The sequence below is a fragment of the Nomascus leucogenys genome, unplaced genomic scaffold (genome assembly GCF_006542625.1).
Source record: "Nomascus leucogenys isolate Asia unplaced genomic scaffold, Asia_NLE_v1 000523F_271578_qpd_obj, whole genome shotgun sequence".
Classification (NCBI taxonomy): Eukaryota; Metazoa; Chordata; class Mammalia; order Primates; family Hylobatidae; genus Nomascus; species Nomascus leucogenys.
In genome coordinates, this window is record NW_022097213.1 from 25,004 (window position 1) to 46,062 (window position 21,059).

A 21,059-nucleotide genomic window follows, 5' to 3' on the forward strand; every position below is an offset into this window, starting at 1 on the left:
TTCTCTCTACAACCTCACCAGCATCTGCTGTTCTTTGACTTTTTAATAATCACCATTCTGAGTGGTTTGAGATGGTATCTCATTGTGGTTTTGATTTGCATTTCTTTAATGATCAGTGATGTTGAGCTTTTTTTTTTTTTCGCATGACTATTGGTCTCATGTATGTCTTCTTTTGAAAAGCATTCATATCCTTTGCCCACTTTTTAATGAGGTTGTTTGTTTTTTTCTTCTTGTAAATTTTAAGTTCCTTATAGATGCTGGATATTAGGCCTTTGTTGGATGCATAGTTTGCAAAAATTTTCTCCTGTTCTGTAGGTTGTATGTTTACTTGTTGACAGTTTCTTTTGCTGTGCAGAAGCTCTTTAGTTTAATTGGATCCCATTTGTCATTTTTTGCTTTTGTTGCAATTGTTTTTGGCATCTTTGTCATGAAATCTTTGCCCGTGCCTATATCCAAAATGGTATTGCCTAGGCTGTCTTCCAGGCTTTTATGGTTTTAGGTTTTAAAAGTCTTTAATCCATGTAGAGTTAATTTTTGTATATGGTGTAAGGAAGGGGTCCAGTTTCAATCTTCTGTGTATAGCTAGCCAGTTATTCCAGGACCATTTATTGAATAGGGAAGCCTTTCCCCATGCTTATTTTTGTCAGGTTTGTCAAAGATCTGATAGTTGTAGGTGTAAAGTCTAATTTCTGGGTGTAGAGCTTGTGATTTCTTCTCTGCATAGCCAATGCCTGGCAGATAGTAGATTCTCAATAAATGTCTGTTGGTTAAACTGAAGAAAAAAGAATTTTACACTTTTCCTATCTTTTTTTTTCTTTTTTCAAATGCTTCCTTCTCATTTTAGCTTCACTACATCTGAAGAGGTCAACCCTGAAAATGTAGTTATGTTTAGAATTTTCAACTGACTTGTTTACCTATCTTTGTAGAGGTGTGTTTTCTTGGGCAAAAGTTGGATGTTTGTAAAGAATTTCTTTGCCAGTACTGCCTAAGTAAATACTGCATACTAACCTTGTGTTTCTTTCTAAACAGTACCCACTAGTTTTGTTAGCGAACTTCAGATTTACACAACCCAGGGCTTTCGAGTCATAGCACTGGCCTACAAGAAGCTGGAAAATGACCACCACACTGCTACCTTGACGAGGTAAATGGGGATGATTTTGATAAAGCAGAAAGGTCTGATGGAGAGATGTGCCAGGTTGGAATGTCAAGTGCATTAGACTGGGATGGACTCAGGGGCTCTGGGTGGTGGACGGAGCAATGTAGCTTGCTGAATTTGTGTGCATAACATGTGTCTGAACACTGGTAAATAGGGACATAGTGATCCCTGCCCTGCCTAAATCCCAAAGATCATGTGAACACTCACTGGGGGATTTTGTGAGAAACAGTCACATAAGATGTATAATATGATGTGATTTTTACAGCTTTATGAAAACAGACATAGGAATATAATCGGCGTTTCAGAAATTGAAATTGTGGTCATGCCCCCATTTTAAAAAAATTATAGTTGGTGGATTGGTTGGGAGTTATGAAACATAACATTTACCAGAAAAAATTTTTGATAGGAAATACGCAGCTTAATGAAACAAATAAATGCAGCTTAGATGATATAATCTTGGTGACATCTACAAAAAAAAAAACAAGGAAAACTTCTGAGGTGCCATACTAGAGAAAGATTTTAACCTATAGATTAAATTTTACATTTTAGGATTAAAATAGAGATGCTTAACAGCTCCAAAACTGCAGTATTTATGAGTTCAATTTTATTTTTTTTAATTCTACTCTTTTCAGGTATCACGTTTATTTCACCTTTCATGTCATTTCTAACACTCAATGTCAGCCGCCACTGCTTATGCTGTTACGGAGCTAATCTAGGCTCATTTTTAAATTTAGCATTTTACATTTGGAAAGTCTAACCTATTTGTTTCAATCTAATCAGAGTCGACACTCTCTTGTAACTATATTTTTTAGCTCTTAATATTCTAAAATAAAATTCACATATTATCTGCACATATTCTTTGTAAAAATATATAATGACCCATTATATAGTAAAAATAAAAGCAAAACACATAATGTTTCACAGAGGTGATAGTTAATAAATCCTCAGCTGACTCCACTAACACAAAATGAAGTAACAAGTTGCTTGTACCTGCGTATAGAATAATTGAGGCTGCAACCTCTACAAATACAGACTGATACAGGTGTGTTATGTATCGCAGACTCAAATACCTCAGTCCTGCCGCCAGCAAGGTGACTGTGAAGTGGTTAACAAGTCTTGGTAAAACTCTGAAGAAAACAGTACAATCTCCTCCCAATTTATATAGTACAGGTAGTTCCATTTCTGCAAAATTCAAAAGAATATGTGTGAAAAATACTTTGTGTTTATATGTAACACATATAAACTAGAGAAATTTTAATAAACAATTTTGTAATTGTTTAATATAATATAGTAATATATATATATAATAATAGTACAGTATATTATATAATAATAGTGAAATATATACCGTATAAGCCTAAAGTATATTATTATACTTATGAAAGTATAATAATTTTTTACAGTGTTCATGAATGTCCAGTAGGATATTCAAAAGGCATGTGGGATGCGGGATAATTATTCATTGTGCCTAGGTCTTTGCAGAAAGTCTTGCATAGACGTAAAAAAAAAAAAAAAAAAAAATTCCACAATGTCCTCTAGAGGGAGGACTGTTCCTGCTTAGAAGGACTGCTGTGACCCAAGCCTCTCACTTTGTGAATGGGTAAAATGAGGCCCAGAGTGGGAAGTGGCTCATTGTGTTCGTCTCCTGGGCTTGTTGGACCATTCTTCCCGGGGGGCCAGTTTCATGCTACCCCTGAAACGGTGGCTACTACAATTCTGTATATTTGTTGTAATTTGATCGACTTAGTTCAGGGTCACTCAAGTAAGGGAGCTAAAAATAAACTTTGAGATTGGATATCACATTTTGAAGGAGAGGAAACTTGGGTCCAGGGAAGGGAAGGGACAGAGCAGAATTGGGAACTGAACTTGGTTTCCTGACAGGCTGTTGCCCAGAGCTATGGTAAGAGTCTGGCTACCATGCAGCTGCTTCTCATTGTCATAATATGATATTTGCATATTACAAGTTGCAAACTCATGGTTTGAAATGCATGCACATAACAAAGCACTTACTGTGGAGACACATGAACAATGGGGAATAGTGAGGGCTGTGGCGTGCAGGACAGTACATGTCCTGGTTAAAGGTACTGAAATTCTAACTTTTTAAAATCTTGTATGGTCTAAACACAAATCACAAATTCTCAACTAGGATTTGATCTTAGGTCATCAATTTGCCTCTCCTGTCTTAAAGCACATCACCACCATGTATACACATAGCTACATTAATTCAATTATCCTTTGTGAACTCCTGATTAGGATGGAACATTCTTGCTGTTGTTTGGGGTTTTTTTGTGTGTGGTTACTCAGGGTGCTTCCAGCATTGGTATCATAATCTCTTCAAAGATTATTGGCCCACTTTATGCATATTTCATCCTTGAAAAATCACATGGATTTTAAGAACATGAAATGTAATCACAGGGATGACAGTGCTTTCTATATATTACACTTATTCTTTATTATCTTTAGATACTTCAGGAGGAGGCATAATATCTGTGCAGGAAGCCAGAAGAGATAGAATGCCATTCCAAGTTTCAGAGCTCAAGACCCCTTAAGGAATTACTCCTTTTAATTATTTTGGTTCAGATTAAATGCTCATGAAAGGAAGAACTTGTTTACCAGGCAAAGAAAGTGATTTAGTCATGCTCACACAGCAAGGCAGTGGTAGGGCTGACATTAGAACTCCAGCCTCCTGATTATTGTGCCTTGAACCATACAAAGGCCATAAGCCAGAGGAACTAGAAATACTAGCGCCAAGGTAGCCATAGGCTACGGCAGATGTTTGACCCTGCAGCCATTTTCCTGGCCTAATCTGGCACTTTGTGGTTGGCTCAGGTCATGTCGTCTGCAGAAATAACCAAGGCCTGGGGCCTGAGTACCAGCACCATGAGAAAGACTGGAAGACCTATTATGCCAAACCCCCATGCACTTCAAGAGGGAAGGCACCAGGTTCAAGAGGCTGAAGAAGAGACCCAGAGCCAGCAAAGGAGGCATGGGGTTTTATTAGGGGCTCACCTACAGGGGAGAGAGTCCCACAACAGCCGGCTGGACAGGAGAACCACCTTACATATAGAAACAGTCCAGTGGCAGCAAAGTGGACAACGTATCTGCCTTCCTATACTCCAGTGGTGGTGAGCTGTGCAGGAAAACCACCGCTGCCTGCAAACATCATGCAGTTTGTATAGCATTTTCACTTGATTCCTTAATGACCTCCACCCAGCAACCTTCATCCACCTCACACCTCAGGGCCTCAGCTCCCTTTATGGCCTGGCACATGTTCCACTAGACGGGACGGGGGCTCAGAAGTTCCTCAGAGACAAGGAACAAATCTCCGGGTTGGCCACAGCCAGATTTCCTAGCTTGGAACATACATTCAGGTGCATCTGCCATAGAGGGTCATTCTAAGGGTATGCTAAGTAGTTATTGCTATCAGGTGCATTTACCCTATAAGCTCCCAATCAGGCATCAACCAAGTTATCCTTCAAACACCAGATTAAATATCGTCTTCTACAGGCAGCCTTCTCTAATCACTCCACCCAGAAACGATAGCACCCTCCTCTCTGACTCCATGGGACTCTGATTTGGACATCTGTTATAATACTTTTCCCAGTCTCTGCTACTACAGTCTCTGCATATTCTCTGCCACTTTTTCTCAGTGCTGTTCCTTGAACTCAGTAAAATTTCTGGATGAGGAATTTCCATAGATTACCTGGCAAAAAATGGTCCCAACAGGCCTCAGAGCATTTCAACTAGGCACACATTTGCTGGGCACTTGCTGTGTGTTGGGCACCACATGGGTGGTGTTGAGCACAGCATTGAATCAGGTGGGATTGTTCCCAAGGAGCTGAGACAGTGTGACAAGGCAGAAGCCCAAGAATAAAACGTAGGCAAATAAAATGTGAGTTACAGTGAAATATAAGTAATATGCCAAGGGAGCAATTATTCCTTTTTCTTTTTTTTTTTTGTGAGACAGGTTTTGTTTTTGTTGCCCAGGCTGAAGTGCAATGGTGTGATCTCAGCTCACTCCACCTCCTGGTTCAAGTAATTCTCCTGTCTCAGCCTCCCGAGTAGCTGGGATTACAGGTGCCTGGCACCATGCCCTGCTAATCTTGTATTTTTAGTAGGGATGGGATTTCTCCATGTTGGTCAGGCTGGTCTCAAACTCCTGACCTCAGGTGATCCGTCCACCTCGGCCTCCCAAAGTGCTGGGATTACAGGCGTGAGCCACCGCACCCGTCCGGGAGCAATGATTTCTATCTGAGGAAGCCTTTGTGGGGGACAAGGCACGAGGCTCAGAACATCGGGAGGGTTTCAATAGCAGATCATGGGGAAATTACAGCCTTTTCTATGAAGTAAGGACAAATGTCTTACAGCAGTCTAAAGCAAATGTCTAGAGATGGTTAAGTAGACAGAAAACCCATGGCTAGTGGTTCAACTTGGCTGGAAATGAGGGTGGATGAGAAGTTCAGTGATAGCTGAAGCTGGAAAGATAGTTTGGAACCAGATCATAGAGAGATTTAAATGATAGGTTCAGAAAATGGGAAGTGCCATTCTTTCAAGCCTGCTCTGAGGTGAGTAGTTCAAACTGTGTCCACTTCCTGTGGCTCCATGGAGGCTTTAGCGGTTTGCTGGGGGCATCACTAATGCTAGTTCATGACCGTAGCTGATGTGAGACCCACTATTGAGACAGGCAAGGAGTCTGAGTGGGTGCCACTTTCATCTGTATTTCAGCCAGAGTTAGGCAGTGCTGGTGTCTTGCTCTCGATCTGTGTCTAAGATAAATAAATGATGGAAGAATCTTTGAACTCCTGATCCTGAATGTATTCCCTGCACTCAGTGCTGTAGAATATCCCTGAAAATATTCTTGGGGTGGATAGGAGCCTTGAAGGCTGCACCTTTTTGCAGAAACATTCACGCTTGATGCAGAAGATCATTGCTACCAGCTGGTGGAGAAAGAAAGGGATGAGCTTGACCTGAATAGAGAGGCCTGTTTGTTGAGATTATGACCTCATATCTCCTGGGGCTAAAATAATATTGATTATAGACTTGCCTGCTGGAGAAACTGGCATTTTATTTTATTTTTCTTTGCACCTCCCTTATTTTTCATGCTTTGTGCCAGAACTAAAACTCCCCTTTGTGGGTAACAGGTGAGGCAATGAAAATCAGGATAGTCACAGCAGATGGAGGAGACCCTTACGGGCTTTCAGCTCATTTTCTGCAAAGGTTAAAGCAAAGCTTTTGCTTAATAAACACTCTCTTCCTCTTCATTCAGTTAGAGGAAATGTCTCCAGAGCCTTTGTGTCCCCTTCTGTTCTCTTTCTGGATCACTCCTGTCCCTAATCAGCACCTAACAGTGCTTGAATGAGTGAATGGAACCACTATGACAGGGGTCTTTTTGTTTTACTTCCTGTAAGAAAGCTATAATGTGGCTGGGTGCGGTGGCTTACGCCTATAATTCCAGCACTTTGGGAGGCTGAGGTGGATGAATCACTTGAATTCGGGAGTTCAAGACCAGCCTGGCCAACATGGTGAAACCCTGTCTCTATTAAAAATATAAAAATTAGCCGGGCGTGGTGGTGGGCACCTATAATCCCAGTGGGAAGCTGATGCAGGAGAATGACTTGAACCACTATCCTCCAGCCTGGATGACAGAGCAACACTCCGTCTCAAAAAAAAAAAAGCTGTAATATGTGTTATTTCTGTTCAATACATCTATATATGTATTTTCAGGGAGACAGTAGAATCAGACCTGATATTTCTGGGGCTGCTGATCTTGGAGAACCGATTGAAGGAAGAGACAAAACCTGTCTTGGAAGAGCTCATCTCAGCCCGGATAAGGACTGTGATGATCACAGGTATAAAACAAAGTATACGGTGAAAACAGTATGAATTTGATGTGGAAATAGACATGGTTCACTCACTCATTTAATAAATATTGTTGACTACCTACTCTGGGCCAGACACCATTCCAGGTGCTGGAGATGGGCAACAAAAAGGCACAGTTACTGCTTTGCCTGAGTTTCCATGTGAGTGGAATGAGAGAAAATCAACCAATCAGTCAAATAGTATCAGCGTTTCGAGGTACACAAATAGGATAATGCAGGAAAATGTTTGACCATCTGTTTTAGATGAGATGGTTAAGAGAGGCCTCTCCGAGATGTGACATTTGAAATAAGACCTGAATGGCAAGAAGACATGAGCCAGGCAAAGGTGATTTTTATTGTCAAATGCTAGAAGAAGAAGCATCCTCAGTTGATGGGGTCTAAAATATGTCGAAGGCTCATCAATCATAAAATCCACGATTCTAGAAATTTAAGAAAATGATGTCCTCTCTACTCCCAATCCCAACTCCAAATCATTCAAAAAAGAGAGCAATGAGAATAAATCACTCAAGAGAAATGTGTGAAATTTCTTAATGAAATTAAGTGTGACTTTATTAATGAAATTTCACACTGATGCTATAATTTTTTAATTGGGAAAGAGACTAGAGGTAAATAAATGATTTCCTAATGAATTCATGTTCATATTTTTGGGGTGTGTTCCCTTTCTTTTCCCTGGTCTTGTAGTCAGATGCTTTTAACTCTATCATTTATGTCGGAAAGATATATTATTCCCCATCACAGCACACATTTTCTGTTCCCATTTCACCTGAACCCAATTCTACAGTTGCAAACTCTAGAATACTTTTATTTCCTCTTTTGTACTTCTCTGTCCCCTGTTCTACTCTCCACAATCCAAGAGGATCTTGGACTGTTTTTACTTTCTCCCTTTCTAACACCCCAGTCCAACTTTTTGAAGTTGCTGAGTTCATTTACTGCTGGTTAGGATTTCCCTTACACTGTGACCCTTCCATTTCAAAAATCTGTATTTAGCACTTAGATGACACATTCTCATAATCTATCCTTGACTTAGATTAATGTACAAGTGTTCATCCTTCTCCACCCTCTCTCTTTACTTCCTCTTTTCTCATATTGAAATTTCTGCTCTATTTCTTTGCTTGCTTGTTTACAAATTTTTTTCCCTGAAATACTGCCCTTGGATGGAATGGAGGGGTGCTCTTTGATTTCTTACATATGCTTGAATATCTTTCTTTGCTCTGACACATGAATGACATCTTGCTCAGATATAATATTCTTGAATTATTGTTCTTTTTTCTTAATGATCTGTATGTAGAGGCTATTCCTTTGCCTTCTGGCTTCTGATATTGCTCATGACAAGTCCAGTGAGAGTCTATTGTAAGTAACTTATTCTTTTCTGCCCATAAACTTTTAACTTTGGAATTTAGAAATATTTACCTTTGTGTTTCCTTTATTTCATTAACTTAGTCTGGAACATGGACAGCACTTTTAGAAAAACTTTTATTTCCTCTTTTGTACTTCTCTGTCCCCTGTTCTACTCTCCACAATCCAAGAGGATCTTGGACTGTTTTTACTTTCTCCCTTTCTAACACCCCAGTCCAACTTTTTGAAGTTGCTGAGTTCATTTACTGCTGGTTAGGATTTCCCTTACACTGTGACCCTTCCATTTCAAAAATCTGTATTTAGCACTTAGATGACACATTCTCATAATCTATCCTTGACTTAGATTTTTTACCATCTTTTGACATCTTTATTATTAAGTCATCATAATATCTGACACTTTGAATGTTATACATATGATAAAACAGATTATGAAAAGTATCATATTTATAGCAAGAACATTGGTTTATATAACTGAATCACCAAATACACAACCCCTTGTGACAGTAACTTAATGGACTCAACTCTATCCTCTGAATGGACCAATTTTATGATGACTCATTTACTTAAAAAGTTTTGAGTTGATTAGAGTTTCTTGTTGCTTCCTTCTGTGACCCAAGGCTTTAGAATCAATCCCTGGAAACCAGTGATCAGAACCAGACTTCCCCGGAATCGAGGAGAGATCGGAGTGGGAGAAACCTGGACAGCACTTTTTAGTCTTTCTTCCTGCCAGAAAATAATTCCCTATTGTTTATTTAATTTTTGCCTCTGTTCTCTGTCTTTCCATTTTTACTCCTGGTATTTCCATTTTTATCTATCCTCTCAGTCTATCTTTTTTCTTGTAGTTGTCTTATTTATTTATTTATTTATTTATTTTTTAGAGACAGAGTCTTGCTCTGTTGCCCAGGCTAGAGTGCAGTGGCAGGATCATAGCTCACTTCAGCCTTGATCTCCTGGACTTAAGCGATCCTCCTGCCTAAGCCTTCTTAGTAACTGGAACTGCAGGCATGTACCACTGTGCCTTGCTTTAGATTGTATATTTTTATAATTTTGCTTTAAGACTTTCTTTTTTTGCACCCAGTTTGTTTAAACCACAATCTCAGGTCTCAACAATGCTCATTATCTTTTTCAAATCCCCTTTTGAATTGTTCAGTTCTTAAATCGTGTGTAGGGTGGGATTTGAGTTTTCTTAAGGGCTCTCCTTATTTATTATTTATTTTTATTTTTTGAGATGGAGTCTTGCTCTGTCACCAGGCTGGAGTGCAGTGACATGATCTCAGCTCACTGCAACCTCCGCCTCCCGGGTTCAAGCGATTCTCCTGCCTCAGCCTCCCAAGTAGCTGGGACTACAGGTGTGCACCACCACGCCCAGCTAATTTTTGTAATTTTAGTAGAGATAGGGTTTCACCATGTTGGCCAGGATGGTCTCAAACTCCTGACCTCAGGTGATCCTACCGCCCTGGCCTCCCAAAGGGCTGGGATTATGGGCATGAGCCCCCGTGCCCAGCCAGTGCTTTATTTATTTATTTTTTATATATTTTTTTGAGACAGAGTCTCACTGTGTTGCCAGGGCTGGAGTGCCGTGGTGCGATCTCGGCTCGCTGCAACCTCTGCCTCCCGGGTTCAAGTGATTTTCCTGCCTCAGCCTCCCAAGTAGCTGGGATTACAGGCACACAACACAACGCCTGACTAATTTTTATATTTTTAGTAGAGACAGGGTTTCACCACGTTGGCCAGGATGGTCTCGATCTCTTGACCTCATGATCCGCCTGCCTCGGCCTCCCAAAGTGCTGGGATTATAGGTGTGAACCACCGCGCCCAGCCTGCTTTATTTTTAAAGCAGGTTTCATCTGTCTCCAGCAGCTTCTTGACTTCCCTAGTCATGCTCTCTGATTGTTTCTCCTGATCTTTTCCTGTCCGGTGTCTCTGATTTCTTAGACAGGTGGTTAGATTTTTCTGTCAGATGATTGGAGCTCAGGCCTGGGCTGTTTATCCCGAACACTGGATCTCTCACAGGTGGTAGAGGGCAAAAAGCAGACAGGCTGTCAGGGGCCTGCTGTGGAGCATGGAGGAAGCCTATGAGCGCTCAGGGCTCCCTGTATCCTTCCAGCCTCAGATAGCTCCTTCCCACCACTTCAGCTCTTTTGAGGATCTTCTACGTAGTTTGGTAGGAACCTGGGAGAAGCTATGTTAAGGATAGCCAGCCAGATGTTATATGATTAATTTTTAATGGTTGCTCTAGGCATCACAACATACATACCTCTCCTTTCAAGAAGCCTTATAACCAGGAATGTCTCTTGCTTTCTCTTCTTTATGTTATTATTGTCATAAGTATGACATGTGTTGAAACCCCCCACCAGATAATGTGATAGTCTTTACTTTCAACAGGGAAGAGTTAAAGAACATGAGTAAAGAAAATTAGACTTTTATATTTACCCAGATCATTATCATTTCTGTTTCAATGTTTTCATTCCTTAAGTTACAAGTTAACGTCTGGTATCATTTCCTTTCAATCTGAAGAACCCTGTAGCTTTTGTTGTTGTTGTTTATTTTTTGAGCATGTCCACTGTCAACAAATTATCTTCAATTTTCGTTCATCTGATAAAAGTCTTTATTTCTCCTTTATTCCTGAAGGATATTTCTAGAAGCTATAGGAGTCAGAGTTGACACTTCAAAGTGAAAGATGAAGTCAGCACTTCAAAGATGTTGTTCCACTATTTTCTTCTCTCCATATTTTTGATGAGAAATCTGTGATAATTTGAATTATTGTTTTCTTATATGTAATGTAAGCAGTTTTCTCTAACTGCTTTTTTTGTTTATCTTTGATTTTTAGCAGTTTGATTACTATATGTCTGGTTGTGATTCTCACTAAGTTTATCTTGTTTGGAATTCACTGAGCTTCTTGAATCTGTAAATTTAAGTGTTTTATCATACTTGGGAAAATTTCTCCTATTATTTTGTCAATTTTTTTTTCTTTTTCAACCTTTTTTCCTCTCCTTCTTGGACTCTAATGACATGAATATGAATTATTTTGATAGATTTGAGTCTGTTCACTAAAATGATTTTTTCTCTCTGCTCTTCAGGTTGTATAATTTCCATTGATCTATTCTGCTATTGAGTACATTCAGTGATTTTTTTAAATTTCAGATATTATATTTTTTAATTCTAAAGTATCCATTTGGTTTTTTCCCACAGTTTATATTTTCTTGTTGAGAACTTCTATCTTTCCACTTATTTCAAGAATATTAACAGTTACCACATGAAGGGGGCTTACAATAGCTGCTTTAAAAACCATTATCTGATACTTCCAACATCTAGGCTATCTATGGATTGGCAACTGTTGTGGCTTTTCTTGAGAATTGGCCAGATTTTCCAGATTTTTCATATTGAATATCCCGAACATTTTGAATATTATGTTATGAAACTTTGAATCCTGTTAAAATCTTCTGGAGAATGTTGACAGTTTTCTTGTTTGTTTGTTTGTTTTGGCTAGCAATCAACCATAAGTTCTATCTTTCCTGTTGTAGGTGGCAGTTTCAATCTTAGCTAAAATATAAAATCTTTTGCTGTGATGTCTGGGTCTGCCTCACTCAGAGGTTACTCTCACAAGTGGGGGTGATTTATATCATAGTTCAATTCCTGAAGTTTTTGTTATCTTTTTTTGGACCTGGTCCACACACGCACAGCTCTAGGCTGAACTTGGGACTTACTTAATTCATATACTGAATTAGTTCCCGTGTCTGGCTGTCTCCTTTCCAGGATTCCACCCATGCCCTTTAGCCTACAAGGGTCCCTTTTCCTGGCTCTTCTGGCCAGAAAGACTGGGTGTCTTTTGGAGTTCTACTGCCCAAACAGCTTTTTAATTGAGGCCCACACACCAGTCAAATATGGAATAGGGAAGAGAAAAAATGCCAAGAAACTCATCCCCTTGTAGGTTGCTTCTCCAAATTTGACTCCCTCCCGCCGTCTGCCTGCTTTTGTTTACTTTTCAAAGTCCTTGGGGAGTTGCTTCTTGGTTTTTGTTCATAGTTTTCCATTGTAATCAGTGGGAGAGATAGATCCTAGTGGGCTTACTCCATTTTGCCTGGAGGTGGAACCACCAGATACTCTACTAAACCAGAGGATTTGCCTAAACATTTGCAAAGCTGCTAACAAATGATGAAAATAGATTTGAATTTTGCTTTTTTATTTTTTCCCCGTCTGGCAAAAATACACTGGTAGATCATGAAGTAACCTGACGAAAAGCAGTAAGAACCAGAAAAGGGATCATGGAGTCACAGAAGGTCAGGGCTGAAAAAGATATTAGAGATCATTTCTCTTCATACCTGAAATAAGGACTGAACTCCCTGCTCTGGTTTTCAAGGCTCTGCATGAATTAATTCAATCTTGTCAACCTCATCTTGAGATACTCCTCCTTTCCTCTAGGTGACAATCTTCAGACTGCAATAACAGTGGCCAGAAAATCTGGAATGGTTTCTGAAAGCCAGAAGGTCATTCTCATTGAGGCAAATGAAACCACCGGGTCCTCATCAGCATCTATATCTTGGACATTAGTAGAAGAGAAGAAACACATTACATATGGGAATCAGGTACTCCTGAACACAGACCTTCTGCCACATTATCAATGTATCTCACAGTGTTGGTGACTGAGCAGGTTTGACTTAGAGTCAACATATGCTTCCAAATGTCTAGCATTCATGCTTTTGAACGAACTCAATTACATTGGTTTTTCCATACTTTTCATATGGAGATTGAAGGTATAGTGCTTTCCTGTGTGCTGGAAATAATCCATCTTTTAACCTTAAAAAAGTGGTTGTCCCTATATGAGAAAGAATATAGTGAGTGGAGCTGAATCCATTTTCTCCCTTTCCCCTTGCTTGTCAATCACCCCACTGGGTTCAAAGGGGATCTAGTCTTTGGGAGAGATGCTGCTCTGTGTATCAGAAAATCAGACTATGTTTTCAGGGTGAGAAAAAGTTTCATTCATTTATCTCCAGTCTGTCAGTATTCTATCTCCATTGTGTCCTTGTAGAACAATATTAGTTCCCTAAGTATGAAAAAATAGTAAGTTCCCATTTCAGGGAGAAATTTGTTAAGCTGCAGTGCTTTTGTATTTTACACTTGATATGTGTGAAATGTGCTCTTCTCTGGGACTCACCAAGATCAAATCACGATGAAAACAGGACATGAGTAAGTGTTATGCTCCTATTCACTAGTTGTCTGTGATGTGCAAAGATTGATCCAGCAAAAACAATGCTTCTCTGAGGAATCAGAGTGACTTCTACAGATAGATCCTGGTCTGTCTTCATTATCTTCTCTCAGATATGCTTGTGGTTCTAACCACTCTGTCAAATGAAAGAGTCTAAAATAACTGTGTCTTGCTTTGTAGGACAATTACATTAACATCAGGGATGAAGTCTCTGATAATGGCAGAGAAGGAAGTTACCATTTTGCCCTAACTGGAAAATCCTTTCATGTTATAAGTCAGCATTTCAGCAGCCTACTGCCAAAGGTAAGTTCTAAGAGGGTGACAATCTCCCTGTGAAAATGCTGATGATGTCATTTACAGAGCATGATCCTAAATTATTTCAAATCTTGAGACAGGTAAAATATACTCAGTGAGTTTTCTGTATCTTAAGAGAGACAGATATTATTGCAGAGGATACTATTGTCTCATTTCCTACTAGGTTTGAAATAAATAAACTTGATTAGTCAATTTTCCACCATCTATAGGATTGAAGTATCAGTGATTTCTTGAATTATGCTGATGATTTTGGGTGGCTGTCACTATATTGCCATGGTAAGGGGTCTCAAAGTATAGTGGAAACCCTGCAATTATACTGGAAGGCAGACCAAGAATAAAGGAATGCCATTAGTTTTTTGATAGAAGACCTCTGTACTCAAGAGGGTCAAACTTAAAGCTTTAGTGGGGGAAGGTAAGTTTTAGATATATAGTTGTCCCTCAACCTCTTGCTGTTTTGCAGTTCAAGGTTCCGTTAAGCTCAAGATTTTTCAGGACCACATTCCCCATGACAGTTGAGGTAAATTCCTGTAGGCCATTTTCATAAAATATTTTTTGTTAAGTAATTATCTTTACTGATTTTGTGTTTTTCACTGATCACTTATCTGATGACCAAACCCTCAATGTTTGTCTTAGAATCCAAAGGAAGGCCCATTGGAAACTTTTTTTTTCTTCATCATAAGTGTCATGATGCAGTCAACGTTCTGTTATTAATTATTTCGTGTACAACCAGCTGACTTGATAAAACATATCCCCATTTTGCGTTCCTTACAGATACTGATCAATGGGACCATCTTTGCAAGAATGTCTCCTGGGCAGAAGGCCAGTCTGGTGGAAGAATTTCAGAAACTGGAGTAGGTTCTTTGCCAGTGCAGGTGGCATGAACTGCATGGAGGCATAACAGTCAGGGGGAGTGGAAGAGGTACAGGGAGTCACTCAGTTTGGCAAGGGCAGTGGTCCTTCCTCTGGCTGCATGAGATAATCACTTGGGAGCTTTGGAAAAAATAGCAATACCAGGGGATCTCACCATTCAGAGATCCTGATTCAGTTGTTTATATGGGGCTTGAAAAATCAGTATCTTTTTTCACGTAAGTCAATTTTGCATTCAATGTTGAGAATCACTGGACTAGAATCTAAGGGGAGAAATAAGAATGGAAAGGTGGCTTGAGCACAGCTCCTGGAGGGACAATGAGAATTTAGACTTTATTTGTATATGCTGTCATCACAATGATGATATAGGGACATTCATGTGACAAGAGATTCATGTAACACTAAAAATACTAAAATATTTGTGTTTCAAATCATTTTTCCACCCTAAGTCAGAAAAATTATTCTCTTCTAACACAAAGGGTCTCCATTCCTAGACAGAATGGGCAGTCCAAATGAAGTGCCCATCATTTGGGACCCTTTGTTTCCTGTTAATAGAACCCCACGGAGTACCAGAAGCTTTCTCCACCTTGGTCACCGGGTCACAACAACATGACTCCGACTCCTACTCATTTCTACTCTGCCCTCCTATTCATTTGATTCCTTTATCAGGCTAGCTTCTTGGCTCAGAAAACCCTGTCTTTTCAACGTGGCTGAAACCTAGGAAGTCAACGAGTTCCCTCCACATGGCAGTGTGGAAGAAAAGTATAGCATGTTCTATGAATGCTGTCAGAATGCTCATAATTTAAAAAGCTGGCTCTCCATAATCCTTGTCAGTGATTCAAGAGAGTATTCACCCAGCCTCAAAAAGCCATTCTGAGACAGGGATGTGTTTTCTTTCTTCAACTTCTAGGCCTGGCATTACGTACTTGAGTTGAGTGACTGTTGACAGGGTGGATTTCCTCTCATGCTAGTATTAATAGCACACACAAGTATGACTTGTTATCATTTTAGACTTTATAAGTACTTTCCCATACAGCACCTCATTTAATACTCATAGCCCTTTGTAGGCAAAATAATAATAATGATGGGAATAATAATAGTGAAAATGGTAAGATGACCAGATCAAAATCTACATCTGGTTTCAAATACTGTGCCCTCTCTGCCATGCCATACTTACATCATAGAATTGCGAGCATCTCTGTCTCACAGTTGAGAAAGCTCTCCCTGCGCAGTGACGTGTGGTGTCTACATGAAACACAGTCAGGAATCACGTTCTGAATTTCTAAATCCATTGTATAAACTGCTGAATCACACTTTTTTCAGTCAAACTAGACTCTTAGGAAAATTCCCTTAAATAATGAGTTTGAACCCCAAGTAATGATGGTCACTTTGTTTTTTTAATTAGAGAAATTAGCAAGATAGCTTGGATCTCATCTACAATTAATGTGGTTCCCTCTTAGTTACTTTGTAGGTATGTGTGGTGATGGAGCCAATGACTGTGGGGTAAGTAGCTACCAGTTTGTGTGGCCATAATCTCACATTCGATTACACTTAAGCCCTTTAGAGTAGCTGCCAGTGTGTGTAGTCATAATCTCACATTCATTTATCCTCAAGCCCTTTAGAGGTATACTCCTGGCATATATACCATTTACATTCCTCTCGATGGATAAACTGTTGCATTGGGAGGCTTTTGACCAAAGTCACATGTTGATTCAATGGTTAGTTTAGGCTACATGGGGTAGAATTTTGTTCTGGAGTTCTCATTTCTTTGGCTAGGTATCTAATGCCACCTTTTTCTTATGTTCCAGGCAGGGTTAAGTCTCTTGGTTAGAGTTTGGGCACACAAACCACCTTGTGGCCAGCTTAACTGGCCTTTTCTTATGAGGCTTTAGTAGAGATGTACATGAGTCTATGTGAGGAGTAAGCTGATTCTTTGCTTGCAGGCTCTGAAAATGGCTCATGTGGGCATCTCATTATCAGAGCAGGAGGCATCTGTGGCCTCACCTTTCACTTCCAAAACTCCAAACATTGAGTGCGTACCTCACCTTATCAGGTAAGTAGGCGCTTCCTCAAACCTCGTTTTCTCTCTCTTGACTTCTGGTGCAAATCACATTGTTCTGCCTGGGAAAGACTAGAGAAACTTGGTGTCCCTGGGTGTGGAGGGCGCTTTGTGGAAGAATGCTGTCAAGCATTCTACTTCCAGATGGATTTTCCAGAAGTTAAAAATAACACTGGGAGAGCAGTGGCATTTCCAGTGAATTCACTGATTACATTATTCTTAGAAGATTGGAATCTGGAACTTGTCATTGCTTTGAAAGTGTCAGTCATCCTCATTTTTCAAATGTATCTATCTCCTTTTCAATTTTTATTTGAAAAATAAAGTTTTCAAAATCTTTGGCCGGGCGCGGTGGCTCACGCCTGTAATCCCAGCACTTTGGGAGGCCGAGGTGGGCAGATCACGAGGTCAGGAGATCAAGACCATCCTGGCTAACATGGTGAAACCCCATTTCTACTAAAAATACAAAAAAATTAGCTGGGCATGGTGGCAGGCGCCTACAGTCCCAGCTACTGGGAGGCTGGGGCAGGAGAATGGCGTGAACCTGGGAGGCGGAGCTTACAGTGAGCCAAGATCGTGCCACTGCACTCCAGCCTAGGCAACAAAGCAAATCTCTGTCTCAAAAAAAAAAAACAAAAAAAAAAACTTTATTGGCTTTTGCTGCTCTCACTAAAATTTGCTTTGATGCCCCCCACCACCCTGCCGAAAATGTACTTCTGCTCCATTATATTTGAATGATAGAGATAGTGAGCATGGTGGCTGCTCTTGGTTATTGTAACTGACATGTGTTTCTAGTTTAAAAATGCTATAATGCCTACTATCTCACACTTCAAAACAGCCTGGAGATGCAGAAATGGCTATTTTTTTTTTAACAAACAAAAAAATTGAAGTTCAGAAAATTTAATTGATGTGCCCAAGCTCATACAACCATATGAGGTTAGAGATTGTTTTAGAATTAATTTTATTCAGGCCGGGCGCGGTGGCTCACGCTTGTAATCCCAGCACTTTGGGAGGCCGAGGCGGGCGGATCACGAGGTCAGGAGATCGAGACCACGGTGAAACCCCGTCTCTATTAAAAATACAAAAAAAATTAGCCGGGCGTGGTGGCGGGCGCCTGTAGTCCCAGCTACTCCGAGAGGCTGAGGCAGGAGAATGGCGTGAACCCGGGAGGCGGAGCTTGCAGTGAGCCGAGATTGCGCCACTGCACTCCAGCCTGGGCGACAGAGCGAGACTCCGTCTCAAAAAAAAAAAAAAAAAAAAGAATTAATTTTATTCAAATGTATTTTATCTACAGATATACTATTTCCACCACATGAAAATAGTAATTTGGCTAGGTCCTCCCAATTTTTTATTTATTCATGCATTTGACAAATATTTAGTGAGTAGGCATTAAGTGCCAGAAACTAAGGGAGATAAGGATGATACCTACTGATTTTGATAGGTGCTGTCCAGGAAATAAAAAGGGCAAAAGGGAATAAGATGGCTATATAGGTAGAAGCAGCTGCTTCAGATGGGGTGGTGTGAGAAAACCTCTCTAAGGAGAAACTACCTCTGGGCAGAGGAAATGTCACAGCAAAACTCTGATACAGAAAAAAACCTGGTTTGAGGATCAGGTTTTAACACCCCAGGACATCATAATGGGCATGAGTTTAAACTTAAAGAAGTATGATCTAGGCTGGGCGCGGTGACTCATGGCTGTAATCCCAGCACTTTGGGAGGCCGAGGTGGGTGGATCACTGAGGTCAGGAGTTCGAGACCAGCCTGGCCAACATGGTGAAACCCAGTCTCTATTAAAAATACAAAAAAAAAATTTAGCTAGACCTGGTGGCACATGCCTGTTGTCCCAGCTACTCAGGAGGCTGAGGCGGGAGAATCACTTGAACCTGGGAGGCGGAGGTTGCAGTGAGCTGACATCATGCCACTGTACTCCAGCCTGGGTGACTAAGCAAGACTCTGCCAAAAAAAAAAAAAGTATAATTTAAATTTAAAAAGTGTAACTTAAACTCTATTTTTCCCCGAATGAAATAGAAGATAAAAGTGACATTTCATATGTCATCTGTTTCATGCTTTAAATGTGTACTATTTATTCAAATCAATCAACAGTAACACAAATGAAAATGCTCATCCTTTCCAGCCTATTTCAATTTGATATATGACTAATTTGAGTGTGTATACTGTTTTGGTCCAGTTTTAGAAAAAGTTGGGACTGCCAAAATGAAATTTGAATCAAATGTTTGCCAAGCTCCTGAAGCTCCTGTATGAAAATAACCCCTGAATCTGGAATTTTATTTAAATCTGTTAGTTCACAGATGAAGAAACTGAGACAAGGGAAATGATCTTCTGCATCACATTAGTGAATAGGTAGAAGATCTGGCACTAGCTCCACTGATCTGAGTTGAGGAGCTAAAACAATGCCTGCTGAAAGGACAAGAGCAACTGTAAATCTGGACTCCATCACCAGATCAAGGCCCTTGGACCTTGGCCTGGAATTGGCCTTTCTTGAAAATTGGGTTGTTTAGTTTACTGACAGCCAGCATCCACGAGCTCGGGGCTGTCCATTTTCAGACAAACAGTCGTATAATGACTTTTGATTTTTTTTCTCCTGAGCTTAGCTGAACAGTACAGAATGACTGACCTTGTGTCTCTTCATTACTTTCATGTCTTTATCATTTCTTTTCTTACACAGGGAAGGACGTGCAGCTCTCGTTACCTCCTTTTGCATGTTTAAGTACATGGCTCTGTACAGCATGATTCAGTATGTTGGCGTTCTGCTGCTCTACTGGGTATGACTTGGGACTTAGCCTCTTGGTTAGTGTGAACTAAAACAAGGAGCGGTGCACTCTCAATTTACAATGCCTCTCAAATAGAGTGCAAATAGGATATCTGAGCAACAATAGCCCCTCCAAAAATATCCTTAAGAATTTTTAAAGTAAATCACAAATAGACAGATTTGTACAGGAAAAGTTGCTGATGTCAATTCTCTGATATAGAAACCTTTTATCTAGTAATAGCTGAGATCATAACTGAATATATTGCTTTTTCTCTTGCTGCTACTTTTACCTGATTGGACAAGGTCTTTGTCTTCTTAATTCCAATGTGGCTGTACCCTAGTCTACCACTCACTAAAGAATTGGTTCTCTGCATTGGGGTGCTGCTAAATGCTTCATTTAGCATGAAAAAGGAAAGACCTGATTATTAATGTTTGCCCATTTCAGTGGTGTAAATACTCCTACCATAACCAGTTTCAAGCTATCTGCCCATTGTCACTGAACATGAAGTGGGGAAAGACGTACAGTAGCATATGATTCTATAGTACTTGCCCCATATAGATACAAGAGTTGTAAATAACCTTAAGGGTACAGACAGAAGTAAAATGTAGAAAAATATTTAGAAAGTGCTGAGCTTTGAATATTAACTTTGGTTTTAGTATAACTTATTTAATGGTACACTTGTATAATTTAAGTTTTTATATTGGCTTTGTTTAACAACCAGCTCACAACATCTCTGAAAATTTAGCAATTGACTTTTAAGTGTTAGTATAAGCCAGCATGCCACTGGTTCCCTGAATATAGGGATGTGAAAACTGGCATATCATACCACAAAAAATACATAGGTCTTGTGATCACTTTTGTTATTTAACAAGATATAAAAAGAGAAAAAAACATGCACATCGTCTGTGAACTCAACATGTGAGATTGCCCTATTAACCAACACCAAGAAAAGAAAGTTCATGTGGGTATCTGTGTGGCAGATACCCAGATTCATCTTTATATACTGCCTTCTTTTTCCTGGGTTAAAGGTTTTAGTTCTGTTTCTCTCAGATAAACTATATCTTTTCCTACTCACTGATAAATGGGCTAGAGAAGGATAGGCTATTTCTGGAAATTGGGCTCTATTTTAGAATTCCCAAATTATACTCAAACGTAGAATTAAACATTGAACATTATCTCCTTTCCACTAAGGGGTGGGGAGCAAGAAAGTGAGTTTCTTAAAATCAGTAAGATCTGAGCACTTTTTCCTCTAGAGTATTAAGATGCTTTGCTAGAATTTTCTAACATTTTGTCTAAAAACATTCAAGAATGCAAATAGTGAGTTTACTTATTCTTATTTTCCATTAGTAAAATTTATGTAAGGTTACCACACATTTGTCACTTGGGGATGTATTTTTTTATTGTGTGAAATGAAATCCTAAATTTTCTGTTAACAAGTAGAAAAGAGAGCAGA

General features: G+C 39.7%; 1 protein-coding gene across 8 annotated transcripts in view; it reads left to right on the forward strand.

The window, feature by feature from the left end:
- The window catches only part of LOC100602237 (probable cation-transporting ATPase 13A4), a 35,342-nt gene that overhangs the window by 13,434 nt on the left and 849 nt on the right, over positions 1-21,059 (forward strand). For 7 of the 8 annotated variants that reach the window (XM_030808961.1, XM_030808959.1, XM_030808956.1 and 4 more), the window contains 9 exons: positions 1,030-1,141; positions 6,881-7,005; positions 12,814-12,977; positions 13,778-13,900; positions 14,373-14,429; positions 14,684-14,763; positions 16,240-16,282; positions 16,723-16,832; positions 19,522-19,618. In XM_030808961.1, coding sequence (XP_030664821.1) covers positions 1,030-1,141; positions 6,881-7,005; positions 12,814-12,977; positions 13,778-13,900; positions 14,373-14,429; positions 14,684-14,763; positions 16,240-16,282; positions 16,723-16,832; positions 19,522-19,618 — 911 coding nt within the window. The remainder of the gene's footprint in view (positions 1-1,029; positions 1,142-6,880; positions 7,006-12,813; positions 12,978-13,777; positions 13,901-14,372; positions 14,430-14,683; positions 14,764-16,239; positions 16,283-16,722; positions 16,833-19,521; positions 19,619-21,059) is intronic. The other variant, XM_030808954.1, reaches the window with a different exon arrangement.